The sequence below is a fragment of the Salvia splendens genome, chromosome 5 (assembly GCF_004379255.2).
Source record: "Salvia splendens isolate huo1 chromosome 5, SspV2, whole genome shotgun sequence".
Classification (NCBI taxonomy): domain Eukaryota; kingdom Viridiplantae; phylum Streptophyta; class Magnoliopsida; order Lamiales; family Lamiaceae; genus Salvia; species Salvia splendens.
Genome location: NC_056036.1, coordinates 43,679,919 through 43,701,139, shown reverse-complemented (window position 1 = coordinate 43,701,139; position 21,221 = coordinate 43,679,919). Strand labels below are relative to the sequence as shown.

Sequence of the window (21,221 nt, the reverse complement as noted above, 5' to 3'; positions counted from 1 at the left end):
CCAGTATAATTTCGTCAGAAAATAAAAACAAAATAAAATCCCCATTTTGATTTTTCTTCTTCTTCTCCTTCTTCACACCACTTTCCTCAAGTCAAGAACAGAACACTGAACACTGAACACCTCACTCACTCACTCACTCTCTCTCTCTCCCCCCCTATCTACAATACATACCCAAATTTTGATTTCGCAGCCTCTGTTTTGCGATATGTTCACCTGAGCAATTCTTCGAACATCTCACCCTCAAAATTCCACCACTTATTTTCCGGCTAAAAAACGCGGCGGAACTCTTAAATGAACTCACACTTGATCACTTGCAAAATATCAAGCTCGAAATGCCGAAACAACAGTCATAACTCTTAAACCAAAAAGCTCCGATTTTCACGGAACAGAAATGTCCAACGCAAACCCATCTCCACCGGAGGCGGCTGAAGATGCGGTGAACAAGCGGTACGCGAGGCTGCTGTCACTCCGTACGAAGGCGGTGGATGGGAAAGGAGCTTGGTACTGGGCTCATTTCGATCCCATCCTGATCAGAAATCCCGACACCAACCTCGCCAAATCAGTGAAGCTCAAGTGCTCCCTCTGCGACGCCGCATTCTCCGCTTCAAACCCTTCAAGAACCGCTCACGCAATTTCACCTCGATGCTGAAGCCGATCACGCAATTGCCCCCTCTCGCATCCCCCTCCTCGCAGCCGAATCACCGCAAGCGCGCTTCCTTGGACTTGTGAAGATGATTTGAGACCACTGGCAATGCTGGAGGAGAGTGTGAAGAAGCTCAAGAGCCCCAATTCTCCTCCTTCTCATGTACTGAGGAAAGAGCAAGTTGATGCAGCCTTTGATCTCTTAGCTGACTGGTACTACGAGGTATGTGGGTCTGTGGCATTTTCGAGCCTCGAGCATCCCATGTTCGCGGCTTTTCTAAGGCAAGTCGGCTTGCCTGAAGTGTCAAAGAGGGAGCTTCTATGCTCGAGGCTTGATTCCAAGTTTGAGGAAGCTAGAAGAGCGTCCGAAGCAAGAATCCGGGATGCAGCTTTCTTTCAGATTGCTTCTGATGGATGGAATATCATTGACAGGGGGAGCAAGAGCCTGGTTAAGTTTGTGGTTAACCTTCCTAATGGAACCAGAGTTTTCCAAAAGGCGGTGTACTCGAATGGCGGGGCAGTGGAGGAGGTATTGTGGGAGACGGTTGGAGAGATTTGTTGTGACAATGCACAGAGATGTGTAGGCATTATCGCAGATAGGTATAAAGGGAAGGCATTGAAAAGGTTAGAACTTCAGAATACTTGGATGGTTAATTTATCTTGTCAGATTCATGGATTCTGTAGTTTGATCAAGGACTTCAATAGGGAGCTTCCACTATTTGGGAGTGTAGCTGAAATTGTCTGAAAATCGCGAATTTGATCAACTCTCAACCGATGGTTAGAAGTTCTTTCCTCAAGTTTAGGTTGCAAGGGTTTGAAGTTCCTACTTTTATTACAGTCCCCTTTCCTAAACGTGACATATCTAAGAATTATGGTCCTTTTGTTGCAATGTTGGAAGATATACTAACTTGCTCACAAATTCTTCATTTAGTTGTATTGGATGATGCATTTAAATCTGTTTGTGTCGAGGATATTGCTGCTGTAGAAGTGGATGATCTTGTTAAAGATGTTGGGTTTTGGAGTAATGTGGAGGCTGTTCATTCGTTGATAAAGTTGGTAACCTCGATGGCTGAGGAGGTTGAGGCAGATAGGCCTTTAGTTGGGCAATGCCTTCCTCTTTGGGGGGAGATGAGGTCCAAAATCAAGGAGTTGTGCACCAAGTACAATTTGGCTGAGGGGCCCGTTGAGAGGGTAGTCGAGAGGCGGTTTAGGAAAAACTATCACCCGGCATGGTCAGCCGCCTTCATTCTTGATCCACAGTATTTGGTCAGGGATGCCTGTGGGAAGTACCCCCCCCCCCCCTTTCAAGTGCTTGACGCACGAGCAAGAGAAGGACGTTGACAAGCTCGTCACCCGCCTCGTTGCAGGGGAGGAGGCTCATATCGCATTGATGGAGCTTATGAAGTGGAGATCAGAAGGTTTGGACCCGCTGTATGCTCAGGCAGTTCAGCTGAAGCAGCAGGATCCCGTTACTAGGAAGATGAAGATGGCTAATCCGCAGAGCAGTAGGCTTGTGTGGGAAACTTGCCTAAAGGAATTCAAATCACTTAGTAAAGTTGCAGTGAGGCTTCTTTTCCTTCAGGCAACCTCAGGTGGGAACAAGTGTGATTGGTCATTCACGATATTATTTCGAGGGCAGGGAGTAGGGTTCGACAAGGTACAGAAGCTCGTGTTTGTTGCTGCCCACACAAAGCTCGAGAGACAAGACTTCTCCAGTGTAGAGGAGAATGATGCTGTGCTTCTTAGAAACATTAATGGTGAGGATGAAATGCTTAATGAGGCACCATCAATATAACTTCTTGTTGTTGTTGTTTGGTTAACTACCTAGAATTATTGGTGTAGCATTTGTTCTTATTTGGTGTGTACAGAGGAAAATTTTATTCTTCTAGCTACTGTTTTTTAATCAGAAATAGAGAGGGAAACATCAATCTTTTGTAGCATATATATGATCATATGAATAGTGAAGGTTCTTGAATTGCAAAAAGGGTAAAAACGCGTTTGGGGCTTGTTTGATGTATGTGGGTTTATTCCAAACACGTTTCTACTGTTTTTGCAACATGTTAAGAAAAAGGTTCCCATTTTCAGAAAAAACCCGAATAGCGAATGCCAAATAGCTTCAGAAAGCAGTGATGTCTGTTGTCAAAATTACAGTTATGCTGTATGATACTCTGGTTCTGTTTCATGCTGCATATGTTTCTTACATGGCATGTTGTCATTATTGATCTTCTAATTTCGTACTTGCTGTTTACTTCCAATGGACTTAACATATTTATAGCTGTAATAAATCTTCTCACTTTCCCCATTATACATAATCTGTTTAAGAATTCATGTTATCCAAATTGAAGACATCTATTGACAGCCTCAGCTAAACACTTTGCTCTCAATATACATCTCAGGCCAGACGCGTTCAAGCTAGAAGGGTTGAAAAACACAATCTTCCTTGCAAGAAGAGAGCAGTGGATACGAGGGAGTAAGCGGCTTCTACTCTTATCCTCTTTCTGTTAAAGTTACACAATGTGAATGATTGTAGAAAACGGGTGTCATGAACGCAACCCGTCCCACGCATGATTGTGAACTGGTTGCCGAGGCAGGACAAGTGTAGGGTGTGCTGGTGAGAATCATGATTTTATGCATTGTTGCATCAATTTGTTTGTGCACATGGAATACTTAGGAAATGGATGCTCAATTTGTGCAGGCATCACGGCATCTGTCAAGTAAAAGGTTGTAATCAGATAAAGATGTTGATGATTGCCCATAAAAGACTCCAAGATGAAATTGTACAATGTAATCTATACTAATCTAAAGTGACAGTTTGATAGAAAGTCAAATTTACCCTTTTTTGCGGGAAAAAATTACAGTACGTGAAAGGGCACTTTTGGCAAATCCAATTGGCTAAATGTTGTTTAAATATTACAAATAAGTACGCTACTTCCAAGACTACATAGAGCTACGTGCATTTTTACAAATCTGTCAAAATAGTTCATTGAAAGATACAGCTATACAAGGAAGAAAATATGGGGCAAGAAAAAAGAAAGAAAACGTACAAACTCATAAATAAAATCACAATATTTGAATTATAATCAAATCAACCAAGAAAAAAAAAAGGAAGGAGAATAAGGGTGTCCACTATAAGTGGACACGCCCAATAGCCCCGCCCCCGTTTTTTGTCCATAGCCCCAGTTTTTTGTCCATAGCCCCAAAATTCTATTTCCGCCACTATAGTGGACACCTCCAATAGCCCCCAATAGCCCCCAAATTTTATAATCAATTTTCATTTTAAAATGTTTCAAGTAATTACGAACAAATTTATCGGGCTATACGTACGTAGAAGAAGTGGACTATACGAATTAAAAATAATTAACCTGACACGTGGACGAGCATGTGACCCCACCAACGATCACGTGACCACCTTTGACTGCTGATCACCATTTTCCTCCATTACCGAAATTCATAACTCAGCAGTAAACAAATTTTCCTCCATTTTCCTCCATTAAAAATTTTCATAACTCAACATTTTCCTCCATTTTCCTCCACCACCGCCACCGCCGCGGCGGTTGGCGACCGCAATAGGAGCCGCGCCTATAGGCGCGGCTATAGCCAAGCCCGCCGCGTCCTCGCCCCGCACGCGGCTCTGCCGCGTCCGCCGCCTCCCTCTCCCCTCGCCGCGCCCGCCTCCCCGCCGGACACCTCCGCCACTATGGCAGCCCGCCTACCGCCCCAACCCGCGGCTATAGCCGCGGGCATGTTATAGTGGACACCCTAAGAGAAATGCCACCGCCGGCGCCGCCGCAGGTTAGGCGGCTGTGCAGACCCACCAAAATCCTCCGGAGCCCACAAAACGATACTTGAATGCCGGAGCACACTACAGCGACGCCGGCTAGCCAGGTTCTTGCAGGCGGCGAAGCAGGACGAAGGAATTGGCGAGGCAGAGCGGCGAGGAAGAGCGGAAGTAGCGGCGGCGAGAAAGGCTGGTGGGCGTGGTGGCTAGGAAAGGCTAATCCCGCCGATTGAGAGAGAGGGGGGGAGAGGTGGCTTTTTTAATCACGTAGGGTTTATAGGGAGTATTAGTTTATGTACATATTATATGGGCCTTTAATTTGTTGGATTTATAGTTTGAAAACATTTAACTCAAAAAACACCCCAGCTTACTTTATGTAGGAATATATTATTTGGACCTTTTTAAGAAGAGTTCTAAATTGGGTATTAGGATTTAAAAATTATGTATTAAAAAATAGTAAGTGGGATTTAATTTGACCATTGAATTTTAATAATACAGTAGTATGTAATTTTTAGAATACGTAGATTCTTTTCTAATAGTAATTAAATTTATATATTATTAATTTTCTTTTATTTATGTTCAATTGAAATTGTGCTTGAGAGTTCAATTTGCCTTCTATTTTAATTAAAATTAAAATTATACTATTTATTATTGCAATGTTTCTTCTCCGAATTAATTCATAAGCTAAACGACAACATAAATATGTAATCATTTGAACCGTCCAATATTTACTCGATTAAAATGTTTAGTATATTTTAATTAGTCCTAAATTTAATATGTTCTAATTAGTTTCAAATTAATTAAATAATACTACTAAATTTATAGAATAAATTTGGAATATATATTATTTTGTATAATTTTAATTCCATGGAATATCGTGTATTTACAAGAATAATAACCATATTAAAATAATACAATAGAAGGTAACATTTTAATTAATTATGAGAATAATTGCTATATTATTAATATATATTGTGTATAAAATTATAGAGTATACGTGTCATATGCATAAAATTGAATACCATGGTACATATTATTTGAGTGCTTAGTGTATCAAACGAATAACATAAGGTTTGCACGTGTAATGAAATAAACCAATGCATGTCTTTTTTCCACTTTCTAGAAATTAATTGATATATATATAATATATATATATATATATATATATATATATATATATATACTCATTATTCACAAATCCACTCTTAAAGACCGAACCACCGAACCCTACCAAATTAGGGTTTTTAGATCTAGTTTTTTATGGATGAGAGACACAAATTTATCAATTATTTTTGCCTTTATCACGAGCCTATTTTAATTCATCCGAAGGTAAAAAAGTCATACTAACATGTTACGAAAATTTAACTTCATTCCGGTAGGTTTTTACTTCATTCCAGTAGGATTATTACTTCATTCCAGTAAGTAAATGCGGTTTCGCCATCGCGTGCAGTTCTTTCTCTCTACAATATATATCACCATCGCCACAACACTGATATGGTGTAATAAACACATGGAATGATGTAATAAATTATTGGAATGAAGTATGTGTAGAAGCATTTGAAGTCCTACTGGAATGAAGTATGTGTAGAAGCATTTGAAGTCCTACTGGAATGAAGTAAAAACCTTATTCAATAAAGTAATAACGTTTCTGAATGAAGTAATAAACACACTTGAATAAATTACATTTTTTAATGTAAATAAAGTAAAAACTCAGGTCAATGAATTCAAATGAAACATATGTTGAATCATTTCAAAACATACTGGAAGAAAGTAAAAACATGTTGTAGTTTCAGGGGATTACGTACGGAATGAAGTAATAAACCTATACAATGAAGTAAAATGGGCTTGTAATGAAGACCGAAAAATTTACACAGCAGCACATCTCATCAAAAAAACTAGATCTAATGGCCCAGATTTGGTCTCTAGTTCGATCTTTAAAATTGGTTCGACATTGATCACAACTCTCTCTCTCTCTCTCTCTCTCTCTATATATATATATATATATATATATATATATATAGGGGTGCGTTATATTGATAACCCCAATTTCCGTAATAACCCTATAACTAAATCTGGAACACACATATTTCTAATCATGCGGTTGAGATTCAAACTTAGATTTACTTCATAAAAAAAGCGCGGGGGTAAAACTGTCATTTCGCTCATTTAATTTCGCAGCCGATAAAATGATACTTCGACCTATAAAATGACATAACTATCATTATAAGCCAAAAGTATCATTCTATCCGGCAAAACTATCATTCTATCCGACAAAACTATCATTCTATCAGCCAAAAGTATCATTTTATCAACTCAAAGTATCATTCTATCTGTCGTGAGTATCATTTTATCATTTTATCAGTCAAAAGTATCATTTTATCAACTCAGGGTATCATTCTATCCGACAAAACTATCATTCTATACAATAAACCTATCATTTTATCATTTTACGTGTTATTTGGCGAAATTCAGAGTATCATTTTATCATTCAGAGTATCATTTTATCAACTCAGAGTATCATTCTATCCGGCAAACTATCATTCTATGCAATAAACCTATCATTTTATCATTTTATCAGTCAGTCAAAAGTATCATTCTATCCGACAAAACTATCATTCTATGCAATAAACCTATCATTTTATCATTTTACGTGATATTTGGCAAAATTCAGAGTATCATTTTATCATTCAGAGTATCATTTTATCAACTCAGAGTATCATTCTATCCGGGAAAACTATCATTCTATGCAATAAACCTATCATTTTATCATTTTATCTTTTTATCAGTCAGTCAAAAGTATCATTTTATCAACTCAGAGTATCATTCTATCCGGCAAAACTATCATTCTATGCAATAAACCTATCATTTTATCATTTTATCATTTTACGTGATATTTTGCGAAATTCAGAGTATCATTTTATCAACTCAGAGTATCATTCTATCCGGCAAAACTATCATTCTATGCAATAAACCTATCATTTTATCATTTTACGTGATATTTGGCGAAATTCAGAGTATCATTTTATCATTCAGAGTATCATTTTATCAACTCAGAGTATCATTCTATCCGGCAAAACTATCATTCGATGCAATAAACCTATCATTTTATAATTTTATCTTTTTACGTGATATTTGGCGAAATTCAGAGTATCATTTTATCAACTCATAGTATCATTCTATCCGGCAAAACTATCATTTTATGCAATAAACCTAACATATATAATTTTATCATTTTACGTGATATTTGGCGAAATTCAGATGTTAAATGAGCGAAATGACATATCTACCCCTCCGCCTTTTTTATGAAGTAGAGTATCATTCTATCCGGCAAAACTATCATTCTATGCAATAAACCTAACATATATCATTTTATCATTTTACGTGATATTTGGCGAAATTCAGAAATTAAATGAGCGAAATGACATATTTACCCATCTGCCTTTTTTCTATGAGGTAAATCTAAGTTTGAATCTCAACCGCATGATTAGAAATATGTGTGGTCCAGATTTAATTATAGGGTTATTACGATATTTAGGGGTTATCATATGATCACGACTATATATATATATATATAGAGAGAGAGAGGTATGATCAAATTCAAACTCCTATCTTTGGTACAAACTACAAACTTTAATCCTAAACAATCTTTGATCACAATCAACGGCTGGCGTAATGACTCAAATGTCAATGTCAACGAGCATTATAAATTCCGTCACCGGGGGCTTATGTGGAATTTGTAGCATACAACGGTTACTACTTCCCTCATTTTACTCCAACCTCTCCATAACTGACGTGATTCCTCAAGTTGTAACTGACGTGAACATTGTTGTTGACATTGTTGTTGACATTGAGAATTATGATTTTAGAGTTTGCTGAACACATTGTTGTTGACATTGTTGATTACTAATCAATGTATGAACGGTTTTAGAGTTGTTGGTTACATTGTTGTTGACAATGTTGACATTGTTGATGGTGTGTTGATGATTTTCTGCTTTGATTTTGATGGTGTGTTCCTGCTGACATTGCAGCATAGCATGACTCTTGGAAGCCGGCGACAACTCCAACGATGGGTGACGAAGGTGGCAAGGTTGATGGAGGTGGGGCAGTGGCGGCAAGGCGATGACTGTCTACGAGAAAGTGGGCCGCCACTTCGAAGAAGCATAGCAGAGCAGCGCCGCGAGGAAGGGAGGCGTGACGGAGGAAGGAGAGTGCTCTGAAAAAGAGAGAGAGAAAGGAGAACGACGCCGGAGGAAGGGTTGCAGCGGCGATACCGACTGAGAGAGAAAGAGGAGATGGGAAGGGAGAGTGCAATCGGCGCTAAGAGAAAGAGAAAGGGAGGGAGGCGCCGCATTTTTCTGTAGGGAATATTAATTTATGGAGTATACTGTTATTTAGGTTTATTTGTGTTGAAATTTTAGTCTAAGGAATGTATTATTTGAGCTTTATTTGTATTGGATTTTATGATTTTGAAAAAAATTATAAAAATATAGTTTTAAATTGGGGGTTACGTATATATCATTATATTTATGTTTTAAAAATTAGGTTTTAATTTTGAACTATTAATTTATTGGACTTTATATAAATATTTTCTAACTTAAATTCATCTTTGTAATTAAGTTTATGTATTGTTATTTTGCCTTTTATTTGAGTTAAAATTGGAATTGTGCTAAAGAGTTTAATTTGCCTTCTACTTGGGTTAAAATTAAAATTTTATTCATCATTGTAATAATTTCTTCTCTGAATTAATCTATAAACTAAATGGCAACACGAATATATAATTTAATTTTCATGCTATATTTATTTAATTAAAATATTTAAAATTTCATCCTTATAAAAATAAAGACATTTTTTATATTCGATTCAATTGAATGACCGAAAGTTTTAATTATTCTTGAGTTTAACTGAATATTAAAATAATACTACTATTTTTATAGGAAGTTGTAGTATGTCATTGAAGTGTGATTGCTCTATATGTATTATATATTTTAAAGTGTTTTAGTCAATATTTATTTTAAAATTTATAGTTAATTAATTAAAATATTTTTTAAATTATCTAATATGAGCATATTGTTATTGTGCGCTTCTTATTCCAATTTATACTCTTTGATCGTTACTCACACATATTTTCTTTATTTGTATATTTATTCTAATTAACTTATATTCTTTAATCCTTAGTTACACATATTCTTTTTGTCATTAATTTTATTGTTTTACTCCACTTGGATCATAAATTAAAATTGTATATAAATAATACATTCATTATGGAGTAGTACATTTTTTTTAAATCTTCACATTGCTTTGAGTTCTTCTTTTCTATATTTTTATTATATTTTGTATTCATTGTTTGAAACTCTTATGCTCGTGCATAGCACGGAGGTTAATACTAGTGGTAGCAAAAGTTGGAGAGAGAGTGCAGAAATTGCATATGGGATCTCTTGAAAATGAGATTATCCCATTCCACAATTATAGTTGTAAAGCTGAGATTGTCCTTCTCTTTATGCACTCCATCAACCCCTCCAACACTTGTCAATACATTCCAACATACTCTCTATGCACATGTAACACATATGATGTTGGTATATTGCTAGTCTCAGTGTAGGAGGGCAACTTTCTCAAAAAATATGGACTTTGGACCATTTCTCGTTTTACGTGTTAATTTTAAAACATTCCGTGCAGGTGAATTGGTTAGTTTTGGTTTGTAACATTTGTGCCTCCTTAATGGCAAGTCTTACACCTTGCACTATTTCAGCCGCTTATGGAGTAACACGAGAAGTCATCTATAAAACCTATGCATATTGCTTATTGAACCGGTGTGGGACAAGTCTCATACCTTGCACTGGTTCAAGTCCGTGACGTTCCATTATCTTTAAGGATAAGCCTCGTAACAATCTATTGCTCATATAACAACGTGAGATGAGTTTAATATCTTGCATTGATTTCAATTCGTAGCATTCGACCCTCTTTGAGAACATGTCTCATACCTTGTACTGGTTTCAGTCTATAACATTCGTACCTTGTTGGTCACAATCCATACTACCATACCACCACTTCGAATTGATTTTGATACCATTATTACAAACTAAGTAAGAGAACACATCTAAAAAAAACTAGCTATTAAGCGAAATAGTTTATTTCATTTGTAAAACCCCACATTTATCACTCATACAACATATATGAAGCAAGTCTTGTACTCCATTGCACTAGTTCAGTCCTTGAAATTAATCATATTTTATTGATTACGATGGCTCATTAGTATTATTACCATTATCAAGTGAGTGATAAAAATTCTAATGGCTAAACCCTAGTCCCTTCTAATTCTTGCTTTGCGTTATAGTGTAGGTAAGGACTGCTCACATTGACTACTCACCAAACTTTAAAAGGAGAAAATCCCTTTTCAATTGTATGGAATATGGGTATTGATTTCGGTCACGTTACATGTTAACAATGTAAGAGATATAATCATTACTATAGTACACAACAAATTTCACTTTTTTCTCTTGGACTTTGTGATTGATCATCTCTTCTCAGTCCCATTCACATTTGTAAGAAGAGTAAAGACCAAAACTGATCCCGAACATATGCTTATTTTATGATTTTGGTTCTATACTTTATCTTTTGAATTTTTGCATCCTGAACATTTCAACTCGGATCACAATTGGTCATACACTAACAATTCCGTCAATTTTTAAACGGTTTTAACCTGATTTTGACCGACTTTGATGGTTTTAACAGTTCCATTCGGGTTAAAACCGTTTAAAAATTGACGGAATTGTTAGTGTATGACCAATTGTGATCCGAGTTGAAATGTTCAGGATGCAAAAATTCAAAAGATAAAGTATAAGACCAAAATCATAAAATTGACATATGTTTAGGACCAGTTTTGACCTTTAGGGTTTAGGGTTTAGGGTATAATCATGGCAATTATGTGTAGGCAATAAATAAGTTATTTATTGGTGTAAGATTGGAAAAAAGGTAGAAAATTATGGGACTGATGGACTGATACTGTGTCTACCACAAAATTCAGTGAATTGTTATTTTTTAGATCAACCAATTATTACGCATATTTATCATTTAATTTTAAATATGTGGGTGCCTCCTTTTTAGCTGTAAAATTTCCTAGCACAATTCTAACCACCTTTGTTAACTTGCTTCACTCATTTACTTTCTTTCTTCCTTCCTTCTTTTATTGTTTCATTATTGTACTCCCTCCGTCCCGGGCTACTCGCACCTTTCGGCACGGAGATTAAGGAATGAGTGTATAGGAAAGTCAAAAATGACGGCTATAGGTGAATTTTTTTACTAAAAATGGAAAGAGTGCAAGTAACTTGGGACGCCCAAAAAGGAAATAAGTGCGAGTAGTGCGTGACGGAGGGAGTAGATATGTTTCTTTCATGTCTTCACAACCATTAATGCTAAGGTTCTCTAAGCCAAGCCCCAAGATTCTTCTGTAATCTTTGTTTACCTCTCTCTCTTTCACACACACACACACTGATTGTTGTGTTGGGACCATTCATCTTTTGCAAATTGGTTTCCATTTTGAGGATTGGGGTATTGATGAGGTCCACAATTTTTGAGGGAAGAAGGAAGTGTAGAGAAAAGTATGAAATCTATAGCATAGATTTGGGGAAAAGTTAAATAGAGCAGACGAACACTAGATTGCAGTCACTCAATTAAAGATTCTTGAGTGAACAGTTGAAAGAATTGCCTTCGACTTAGGGAATTTATTTAAAATGACTTTTTATTTATTTAAGAGATTTGAAGCATAGTTGATTCTTCGAAAAATGTACAATACCTGTGATACTAATACGTAGAATACTCAATTTGCCATTGACATGCGACGAAAGATGCGAGGGTGAATACACATACACTCCTTGCAAAAATTCACAACTAGACGAGAATTTACTCGAGATTAAAAAAAGGCCAAGTGTATGACACCGTAAGCGGATATTTGATGAGTCGTGGGATACAATTATGCTTCAAGCATTGCGCTGTGAAGAGAAATAAAGGATACCATGACGAACCATCGAAATATAAGTCCTCTAATAAAGTATCACACAACAATTTATCAGGAGTGTAATATATATATTATATGTGAAAATTTGCCGTTGTTTAATTTATAGTGTCATTAATTTAAGAATTACTTATAATTAGGCAAGATTTTCCTTTTATTAATGTATTTGAAGTAATACAAAAAATTTAAATAATTCATGAAATTAATTACCTTAAAAAGGTGTTAGAATCAATATAATTATATTAAATAAAAATGAAATTTTATTGTGAAATAGTGCAACATGGTGAATTGCAAAAAATATGAATTTAGAGGCCCAAGAATGATGAAACCCATTTATCACAGCCCACATATTACTTTTTTTACGGCCCAAATTAATATTGAAAATTACCGAAAACAACCCCATAGTTTTCCATATTACCATTCTTACCCTCCTTCAACAAAATCACATTTCTCTCTCGAAAAGTAGAAAACAATAAGGAATTGGCAACCGCAGAAGAGAAGAAGAGATCACGCAAAATGGGGCTCACCGACGATCAGGTATCATCGATGAAGGAGGCGTTCAATCTGTTCGACGCAGACAGCGACGGCAAAATCGCGCCATCGGAGCTCGGAATCCTGATGCGCTCCCTCGGCGGCAACCCTACGCAGGCGCAGCTGAAAGCCATAATCGCCGAGGAGAAGCTCACCGCGCCGTTCGATTTCCAGAGGTTCCTCGATCTCATGGGGAAGCACTTGAAGGCGGAGCCGTTCGACAAGCAGCTCCGCGACGCGTTCCAGGTGCTCGACAAGGAGGGGACCGGCTTCATCGTGGTGAAGGAGCTCAGGCACATCCTCACCAGCATCGGCGAGAAACTGGAGCCCGCCGAGTTCGACGAGTGGATCCGAGAGGTCGACGTCGGATCCGATGGCAAGATCAAATACGAGGATTTCATCGCGCGCATGGTCGCCAAATAAGAACGGTGAAATTTGTGTTATTGTTCAGATTTTGAATTTTGAATTCAATTTGTTGTCGCTCGTTGCATTTCATCCAGCCGTTTATTGTTTATCTGTTTATGCGTAATGATTGTGTCATAAATTTAATTTGTTTTCTTTCTTGGAATTTACCTATAATCTTATTAGGATGAAAAGGAAATGAGAAAAGCCTTGAATTATTCTTCTCCTTTCCTCTTATCAATGAAATTTGGTAACACATTTCATTAGAAACAGAGCTGGCTAACATTATCGTCTAGTATTCTCACTTATAGTTTGTATCTTCACCACTTCACCTCTTTAGAAACCAGCCAGAGAATTAGCATGCTTTTCCCTTTGCCTATTTTTAACTACATTGCTAGGTCAAACATACATATATTTATCTCGAAATTCAAAAATCTATTTTTTATGGTTTGGAAATCTATCGATGAAACTAGAGTTCTTATGTGGTATTTATCCTGCCACATTTATTCTGGTAACATGTAAGCATTTTAGTATTTCTTTTTGAAAAAATGGAAGATATGTAAACTTAAACAAGCAGTAGGTATTGAAAATAAAGTCTTGGCTGACTTTGGAGAAGATTAGGAAGAATTGGAAACCTTGAAAGCTACCCAAGTTGCTGATATATTCAGAGGGAATGGGTTGGTAACTTCAAAGACCATTGAAAGTTCTTGATTGAGTGAGGTGTCTAGTGAGAGATGTGTCCTCAGAACGTTTTAGTGTACATCGAGTCTTGTGTATTTAGTGTTTCATATAACATAATTGAGTCTAGTAAAATACAGTAGTTACTTTTGAAAGTGGGCTCTAGTCCCAACAGTAGGTACATCAGCTGTAAACCATAGTTTTTTATTATTAAAAAGAGGATATACCTCAAACATGTAAATGATGATGAATATAATTTGAGAAGTTGAAGGATCACCTCGTCTGAAGTTGGAAGACTTTTCCCAATCGTCATTCTCTATATTTCCTCCGGACCTTTTGTTTGTCAGGGGCAAATATATCAAAACACCCGAAAGAAACTAGATGGTTTAAACCATGTTTTGTGGGCTGATAGAATGTAGTTTCCTGATTCGATGTGTGATTTGTAATGCATATTGAACTACATGATGTGTGTATCTGAACTTTGCAGTTGCCTGTGCGTAGATAATGTGATCCTCTGCACAAGGAAACATTTCTTCTGAGCTCTTTCTTACATGATGTGTATCTCTTCTTTCTGGCTCCATTGCCATAGAAAAATACTCTGTAACTGGAGTATTTTTTTTCTAGTATAATTATTCAGCAGTTTATCGGATAATCATAGTAGGAAGCCCTAACTTAACCCAAAACCATGCTATTCCACACTTTCGTGTGAAGCCGATGTGGGATCTTATCACTATATCTTAGTTTATGATTCATAACATTTTTGGAGGCCTATTGGTTTGGAATTGTTTGATGTTCTGATTAAGCAAGCTGTCATTGCAGGTGAGTGAGAGGGGAGGTTCATGCTCATGTGCTTTTCTCAAGCTGTGTGAAGTCGTGAAGATGCATATGTTTTATTTTATTGATTTTGAACTGTATTTATTGTTGTAGGTAGTAAGTTTCATTTATTTATTGACTCATATCTTATGAAAATGGAATGCCTATTTCATAATTTATCCTTTTTAGCATACTCCTGTTGTTTGAGAGATAGTATCTTTTGTGATGAGGTTCTTTTAATAAAATTTATTACTATAAATACTAGTATATTTTACAATAATACATTACATCATAATAGTATTATTGTTTTTAAATTGTTAAAAATAATGGAGTACTAATGCACTTTGATTTGATGCAATAAACTCACAATAACAGATAAACAAATTCAAGTAAAGAATACAAATTTGAAATAAAAAAATATACACCAGCCGTCTAAAAAATACTCTTGTTTTTCAATTTGAGTTGTCTACTAAAATTTAGTTTTTATCTACTTTTCACTTAAAACACTTTTAACTATGCAATATTTTTTATAATATCTTTTTTATTTTACTAATTTTGCTTAAAATCGTGCATTTTTATGGACTGAGTAGTATTAACTACGAAATATTTTTTATAATATCTTTTTATTTTATTAATTTTGCATTATTATGGATTGAGGTAGTATGTATGAAAACACAGAAATTTGTGCGTGGAGTAGCACAAAAAAGTGAATCATTGAATCTCATGGAACTAGTCATAATGTCAATGCAATACTTATATTTTTAAAGGAATAAAATGTTGCATATGTTATGTGAGCATCACTCTCGTTTGTTGCACTTTTAGCGTTTTTCATTCCAATTTTAATATTTAAAATTTAATTTGATTTTAATATATAAAAAATATTATTAAAATTTTTAATTTCACAATATTCATAAAAATAAAAGTTCGACTTGGTCATTAAATTTCACCTAGTAAGTATATAAGCCCATTTAACATTTACAAGCCCAACACAAATTTGCATATTAATAATAAGTGGGCCGGCCTAATATAATTTCTGCATTGCTTTCATAAGCATATTAAAACCCTAATATTCAACCTCAATGCTAGTATTACTGTGGAGCTAGGGTTCGTGGCCTTCAAATTGGATATTGAACAAATTTCATCCGATTGAACTCACAGCTGCTGCGCCATGGGTCGTATGCATAGCAGAGGGTAACATCCATCTCCATCACTCTATTTACGCTTTTTTTTACCATATGATTTTCCCGTAGTTATGGATTTTGCGTGATTTTGTTTGATTTCAGTAAAGGTATTTCTGCTTCAGCTCTGCCTTACAAGAGATCTGCCCCTACCTGGCTCAAAATCTCGTCTCAAGATGTAAATCAGTCTGACCTAAATCTCTCACATTTGTGTTAAGCTTTATATGTTATGCTATTGTAAATTGGTAATGTAGTTTTTAATTATTGAAATTCACATTCTATAGGTTGAGGATAGTATTTGCAAATTCGCGAAGAAAGGATTGACACCGTCACAAATCGGTGTGATTCTTCGTGACTCACATGGTATTGCTCAGGTGAAAAGCGTTACCGGCAGCAAAATCCTTCGCATTTTGAAGGCTCACGGTATTGAGAATTTGTGCTCTCGAAATTGACTAATATTTAGTCCTACATGTATTTTCACTAGCTGATTGATTGCTGGTTGGTGTTAATGCTGTTTCAGCTCTTGCGCCCGAAATTCCTGAGGATCTGTACCACTTGATCAAGAAGGCTGTGGCCATCAGGAAGCATTTGGAGAGGAACCGGAAGGATAAGGATTCAAAGTTCAGGTTGATTTTGGTTGAGAGCAGGATTCACCGCTTGGCCCGTTACTACAAGAAGACCAAGAAGCTTCCACCTGTGTGGAAATAGTAAGCCCCTTTGCACATTACTCCGTTTTAAGTTGCTTCTCATCTTTGAGTAATTATGAGTTACTTGGTTGAATTGTGTTATATTTGCCTTGTATAGTTTGATATCTCAAAATGTGTTCTGTATGAAGGCTTTATATTTCTGGATTGACTTAGCTCACCCGTTAAACAGATTGAACTATTTACTTCCTTTTCTTTATGAATCTTACGATTGAGTCTCTCTGACTAGTTGAGCTAGGATTTACTTGAGTCTCTTTGACTAGTTGAGCTATTCAGGAGATACTTCCAATTAGAATGTTCCTACTTAATAGTTCTATTTAAGCACAGATTTTCAGTTTTTATTGTTTGGGAGAATATTGTCTGGATTTCTAACAAAGGAAATCAAAGCCCCAACATGATTCATCAGCCAAATACAATATACAAATGGGACCTGCATTTTGTTTTTTGGATTAGTTTTTTTAACAAATTCATTGCATCATTTAAACACCATCAGCTGTTCTACCTCCGAACTGTTTGAACTTTGTGTCATTCCAGCTAATCTTGTCTAGTTACTGCGTAAATATTCTACTGCTGTTTCTTGTATCAGATCTTTGCAAAAGACTAAGCCATGCACTTGTATTTGGAACATTGATTTCATCCCTTTCTAACTTCTTGATGTCAACGTTACTCCTGCAGTGAATCGACCACTGCGAGCACCCTTGTTGCTTAGGCTGAGATGCCCTGATGAGAGAGCAGGGGAGGTGTAGCTATTTTGAGTCAACATCGGAAAAACCATTTTGTATTTTGGCAAAGCAAATTGTTGATTTGGAATTTTGTTCTTTTTATTCGACAGTTTTTTTAACTCATGGTTGGAACTCAATTCTTCTTTGTTTCGTTAATGTTTGGTTCCTCCAATAACCATTTTTTTAGGTTTATTAATGAGTGTACTACTGTATCTTACGACTAAAATCTCAGAATCTCATAATCGTTGTTACAGCTACACTATTTTTGAAAATTGCATTGAAATTTTACTCCAGTTATGTTGAGAAGTTTATATAATCAGGCTAAGCAACATATAATAATGAAAAGAGGTTATTAAGTTTTTTCTGTCGATTAAATCGGTGTAAAATTGAATTGTTGTTAAAATTGATTTGGTGTCCTAACTAATACTACTTCACTTAAACAAATGAAATTTCCAAAACCATATTACTCTTCCCCACCAACTCAAGCTGATGATATAAGAATTTGAGATTGCCATTAACAAGATGAGTTGATCTTGAATTAGCTCAGTTTGATACATGAAGGGGTAGAGTGACATAAAGAACTAAGACATCTAACTTTTCAAAGATAGTTAGGCTAATTAAGGCTATTTGCAATCATTGGATGGGATTAAGGAGTGAACATTGTAGGAAAGCAACCTAGACCAGGGACCATGAGCCGGCTGCACAGTGGTCTAGCCCGCATGAAATCGACCAATTTGAGAGCATCACCCAACACCTACCGTTTATGAGCTGACCTGAAAAGCTGATATGACACGTGGATAATATATAACTTGTACGAATTTGTGGTCTATGTTGTTTGTGATTGCTCTAATGGCGGTTTTTTTCTCTTATCATTACTAATAAAATATTGATAGAAAATTAATCATTACTAATCAATTATTAATCCAAAAAAAAACCATTACTAACATTTTTTGGAAATCTGATTTTATCGGGCTCTTTAATAAATAAGCCAAATAGCAGGGTGCAAATGCAAATAGCCAAAACATGAAAACAAAACCCTAGTTTAGCCGCTTGGTTTAAAATCTCAATCACAATTCAGCTGCACTCTTATTTCGTCGAACTTCTCAGCTCCGCCGCCGCACTCCTCTCTCCGCCACCGGTAAATTCACACGCGAAAATAGCATTTCGCAATCGTCTACTTAGTTAAAATGCTATTAATCTTGCGAATACGAAAATTTTGTTTGCTGATTGATTGACTGTACTATTCTGTGTGTATGTTGGGGCCAGACGAAACAATGGCGTTTGCAACAATGAAGCCGACGAAGCCGGGGCTGGAGGAGCCCCTGGAGCAGATTCACAAGATCCGCATCACTCTGTCCTCCAAGAATGTAAAAAATCTCGAGAAAGGTGCAACCTTTATTTGCTTATGCATTTTTAGTTGTGTTTCATTATTCAATTGCTCTATTTAAGCTCTGGATTACATAGCTTGTACCTGGTTTATTGTATGCTCGAAGACTAATTTATCCTGTTTGTTGTATACATTGCAAAATGGCTATGATTGCTCCAGTTGTAGCATTGAATAATAGTTTGAGTATCTAAATAAGGAGCATATAAAATGTTAGTAATGACAGTGGTGTAATTGCAGCGTGATCAGTTTTGATTGCCCTTACTTTTGAAAAGAGCTTAAAAGGTTCTAGTAAGATTATTATTTTTGAAGCAATTTCTTCTAAAGAATGATTGCATACAGCTTAAATGAGCTTGATCATATAAGTTGTGTTTAAGAGCTTCATGTTATATTGAGGGTGAGCTTCATGTCTCCTTTTCCTTTGCTGGTGCCGTGTGTGTCACAGCGAATTAATAAATTCTGTATTTTTACCAGCTCAATATTCAGAAAGTTTCAGTTTGTTCTCGTCAAATAGATTGATATGATTATTTGAGTGTGTTACGATCTTTGTTTCTTATTCTTACAATTGGAGGTACTGATTAGTTGGCACTGTTTACTTGGTTTACATCTGATTGATGTATTCATGAATCATGGATGTGCTATTTACTTCTCCATTATAAGCTGGAGGATTTCTTTGTACCATTCAATAGGTTTCTTTTGTGGTCTGTTGGCGCCATTGATCAATTATGTGTATGATCTGAGTTTGATGCTTCACCAACTTTGAAATATGGATTTATCGGTTCTTTTTAATGAGCTGATATTTATTTTTCTGTTGGATCTAATCATGGACCATGGCTGTGCTCTGAGTTGTGATGCTTCGCCAATTTTGGTATCTTTCTGTGTATATGGTTCCTATATGATTGAGGCACTGTTGACCTGAATTTTCTTTGACAGTTTGTGCTGACCTTGTACGTGGTGCCAAGGACAAAAGGCTGAGAGTCAAGGGACCAGTCAGAATGCCTACCAAGGTTCTCAAAATCACCACTAGGAAGTCTCCTTGCGGTGAAGGTAGGGATCCTATACAACTTGAAACTCTTGCTTGCTTGCTTGCTTATGTGAATCCACTCTGTACTAACAACTTGTAATGTTTCTTAATGCAAACTAATGTTCAGGGATTTGTTGTTCACTCTTCCTGTGAAAGTTTGTGTGGCTTGTGGTATAAACAAATTTGTTTTTGTAAATTTCTTCAGTGAATATATTTTGTAATTTTCTTGGTAGATGCAAGGGGCCTGTTCAGCTTTCTCTGAATAGTTCTAGTTTACCCGATCTGTGTACATAATCTTGATGCTGTTTATGTTTGCGAACAATTTACATTTTGTTGAATCGACTCTTCAGGAACAAACACATTCGATAGGTTTGAGCTGCGTGTGCACAAGCGAGTCATCGACCTTTTCAGCTCACCAGATGTTGTGAAGCAGATTACTTCTATCACCATTGAACCTGGTGTCGAAGTCGAAGTCACCATTGCTGACTCCTAGACCCTGTTGCTGTATTTCTGCTTTTGTTAGTTAAGTTTAAAACTTGTTTATTAAATGACCTTTTAGATTTTTGGAATTTGAATTTAAAGAGTTTTTCTGAACCAGTGAATTTAAGTTTTGTAACAAGGTTTTTTGTAGGTATTTTTATTTATGCTCGGATACAAATTCAGTTTAAAATTATGTTTAACGCTTACTCGAGTAACTGTTGTTAGTTGTTGCTGATTAGTACTCCATGTTTTACACTTTCACTTGCTTTAAAGGCTTTATTTGTTTAATAATTGAAATACAAATCACTACTTTTTATATACAATGAGCAAGTCGGCAAGGGAGCTCAAGAACATGGGCTGGGACGGGGCCCGGAGTTTGTGTGGAACTTGAGTAACCTGCAGACGTGGGTAAGCATGGATGCCTCGACTTGCTCGGAGAGGTTCTTAGGCCGGGCCTTGATTGGCCGGGTCAAGAACTCTGTTAGGGCCCGAATGAGGAATGTGGCGCAGGTCACTAGTAACGCGCTCGCACTATGCAATAAGTACGCATACAAGTATTAGTTGGGCCAATTAAGTTGCGCATTTGGCTTCATTTTATTTGAGTGTATGTCTGTCACCCAAGTTTGGTAATATAATTATATTATAACTAGTGATTTGTGAAATTGAATCAATTGATTGGTCATCTTCTTATCAAACTTGTTTGCCTAATGAATATGTGAAGGAAAATAATAAGTGTTTCCTTATTTCCAATAAATTTTTTGAAGGAAAATATCCAATAATGAAAACCTATTTACGTAAAAAATACAAACGGTTGAAATAAAACTAAGTACATTAAGAAATGAATTATTGAGGATAGGTTTAGTAACTATTAAAT

The 21,221-nt window shown here is 36.2% G+C and overlaps 3 protein-coding genes and 1 pseudogene across 3 annotated transcripts; all 4 read left to right on the top strand.

The window, feature by feature from the left end:
• Nucleotides 1-391: 391 nt before the first annotated feature.
• On the top strand, nucleotides 392-2,765 carry LOC121804348 (annotated as a pseudogene).
• A 10,113-nt stretch (nucleotides 2,766-12,878) lies between these two features.
• On the top strand, nucleotides 12,879-15,034 carry LOC121801824 (probable calcium-binding protein CML13). The gene is made up of 2 exons (XM_042201249.1): nucleotides 12,879-13,390; nucleotides 14,862-15,034. The coding sequence occupies exon 1, from the start codon at nucleotides 12,948-12,950 to the stop codon at nucleotides 13,383-13,385; it is 438 nt and encodes a 145-aa protein (XP_042057183.1). The 5' UTR covers nucleotides 12,879-12,947; the 3' UTR covers nucleotides 13,386-13,390; nucleotides 14,862-15,034.
• An 879-nt stretch (nucleotides 15,035-15,913) lies between these two features.
• LOC121802062 (40S ribosomal protein S13-2-like) lies at nucleotides 15,914-17,731 on the top strand. The gene is made up of 5 exons (XM_042201620.1): nucleotides 15,914-16,046; nucleotides 16,139-16,211; nucleotides 16,318-16,456; nucleotides 16,554-16,740; nucleotides 17,413-17,731. The coding sequence occupies exons 1-5, from the start codon at nucleotides 16,024-16,026 to the stop codon at nucleotides 17,444-17,446; spliced, it is 456 nt and encodes a 151-aa protein (XP_042057554.1). The 5' UTR covers nucleotides 15,914-16,023; the 3' UTR covers nucleotides 17,447-17,731.
• A 720-nt stretch (nucleotides 17,732-18,451) lies between these two features.
• On the top strand, nucleotides 18,452-20,553 carry LOC121802063 (40S ribosomal protein S20-2). Its single transcript, XM_042201621.1, has 4 exons — nucleotides 18,452-18,597; nucleotides 18,726-18,845; nucleotides 19,777-19,890; nucleotides 20,218-20,553. Exons 2-4 carry the CDS (start codon nucleotides 18,734-18,736, stop codon nucleotides 20,358-20,360), a joined length of 369 nt encoding a protein of 122 aa, XP_042057555.1. The 5' UTR covers nucleotides 18,452-18,597; nucleotides 18,726-18,733; the 3' UTR covers nucleotides 20,361-20,553.
• The last annotated feature ends 668 nt before the right edge of the window (nucleotides 20,554-21,221 follow it).

Bases quoted from the DNA above. Each gene is read 5' to 3' on its own strand.
- LOC121801824 (XM_042201249.1), top strand. From the start codon at position 12,948: ATGGGGCTCACCGACGATCAGGTATCATCGATGAAGGAGGCGTTCAAT.
- LOC121802062 (XM_042201620.1), top strand. From the start codon at position 16,024: ATGGGTCGTATGCATAGCAGAGG. The intron at 16,212-16,317 runs GTAAATCAGTCT...CACATTCTATAG, and splicing joins TCAAAATCTCGTCTCAAGAT to GTTGAGGATAGTATTTGCAA. The intron at 16,457-16,553 runs GTATTGAGAATT...ATGCTGTTTCAG, and splicing joins TCGCATTTTGAAGGCTCACG to CTCTTGCGCCCGAAATTCCT.
- LOC121802063 (XM_042201621.1), top strand. From the start codon at position 18,734: ATGGCGTTTGCAACAATGAAGCCGACGAAGCCGGGGCTGGAGGAGCCC. The intron at 18,846-19,776 runs GTGCAACCTTTA...TTTCTTTGACAG, and splicing joins TGTAAAAAATCTCGAGAAAG to TTTGTGCTGACCTTGTACGT. The intron at 19,891-20,217 runs GTAGGGATCCTA...TCGACTCTTCAG, and splicing joins GAAGTCTCCTTGCGGTGAAG to GAACAAACACATTCGATAGG.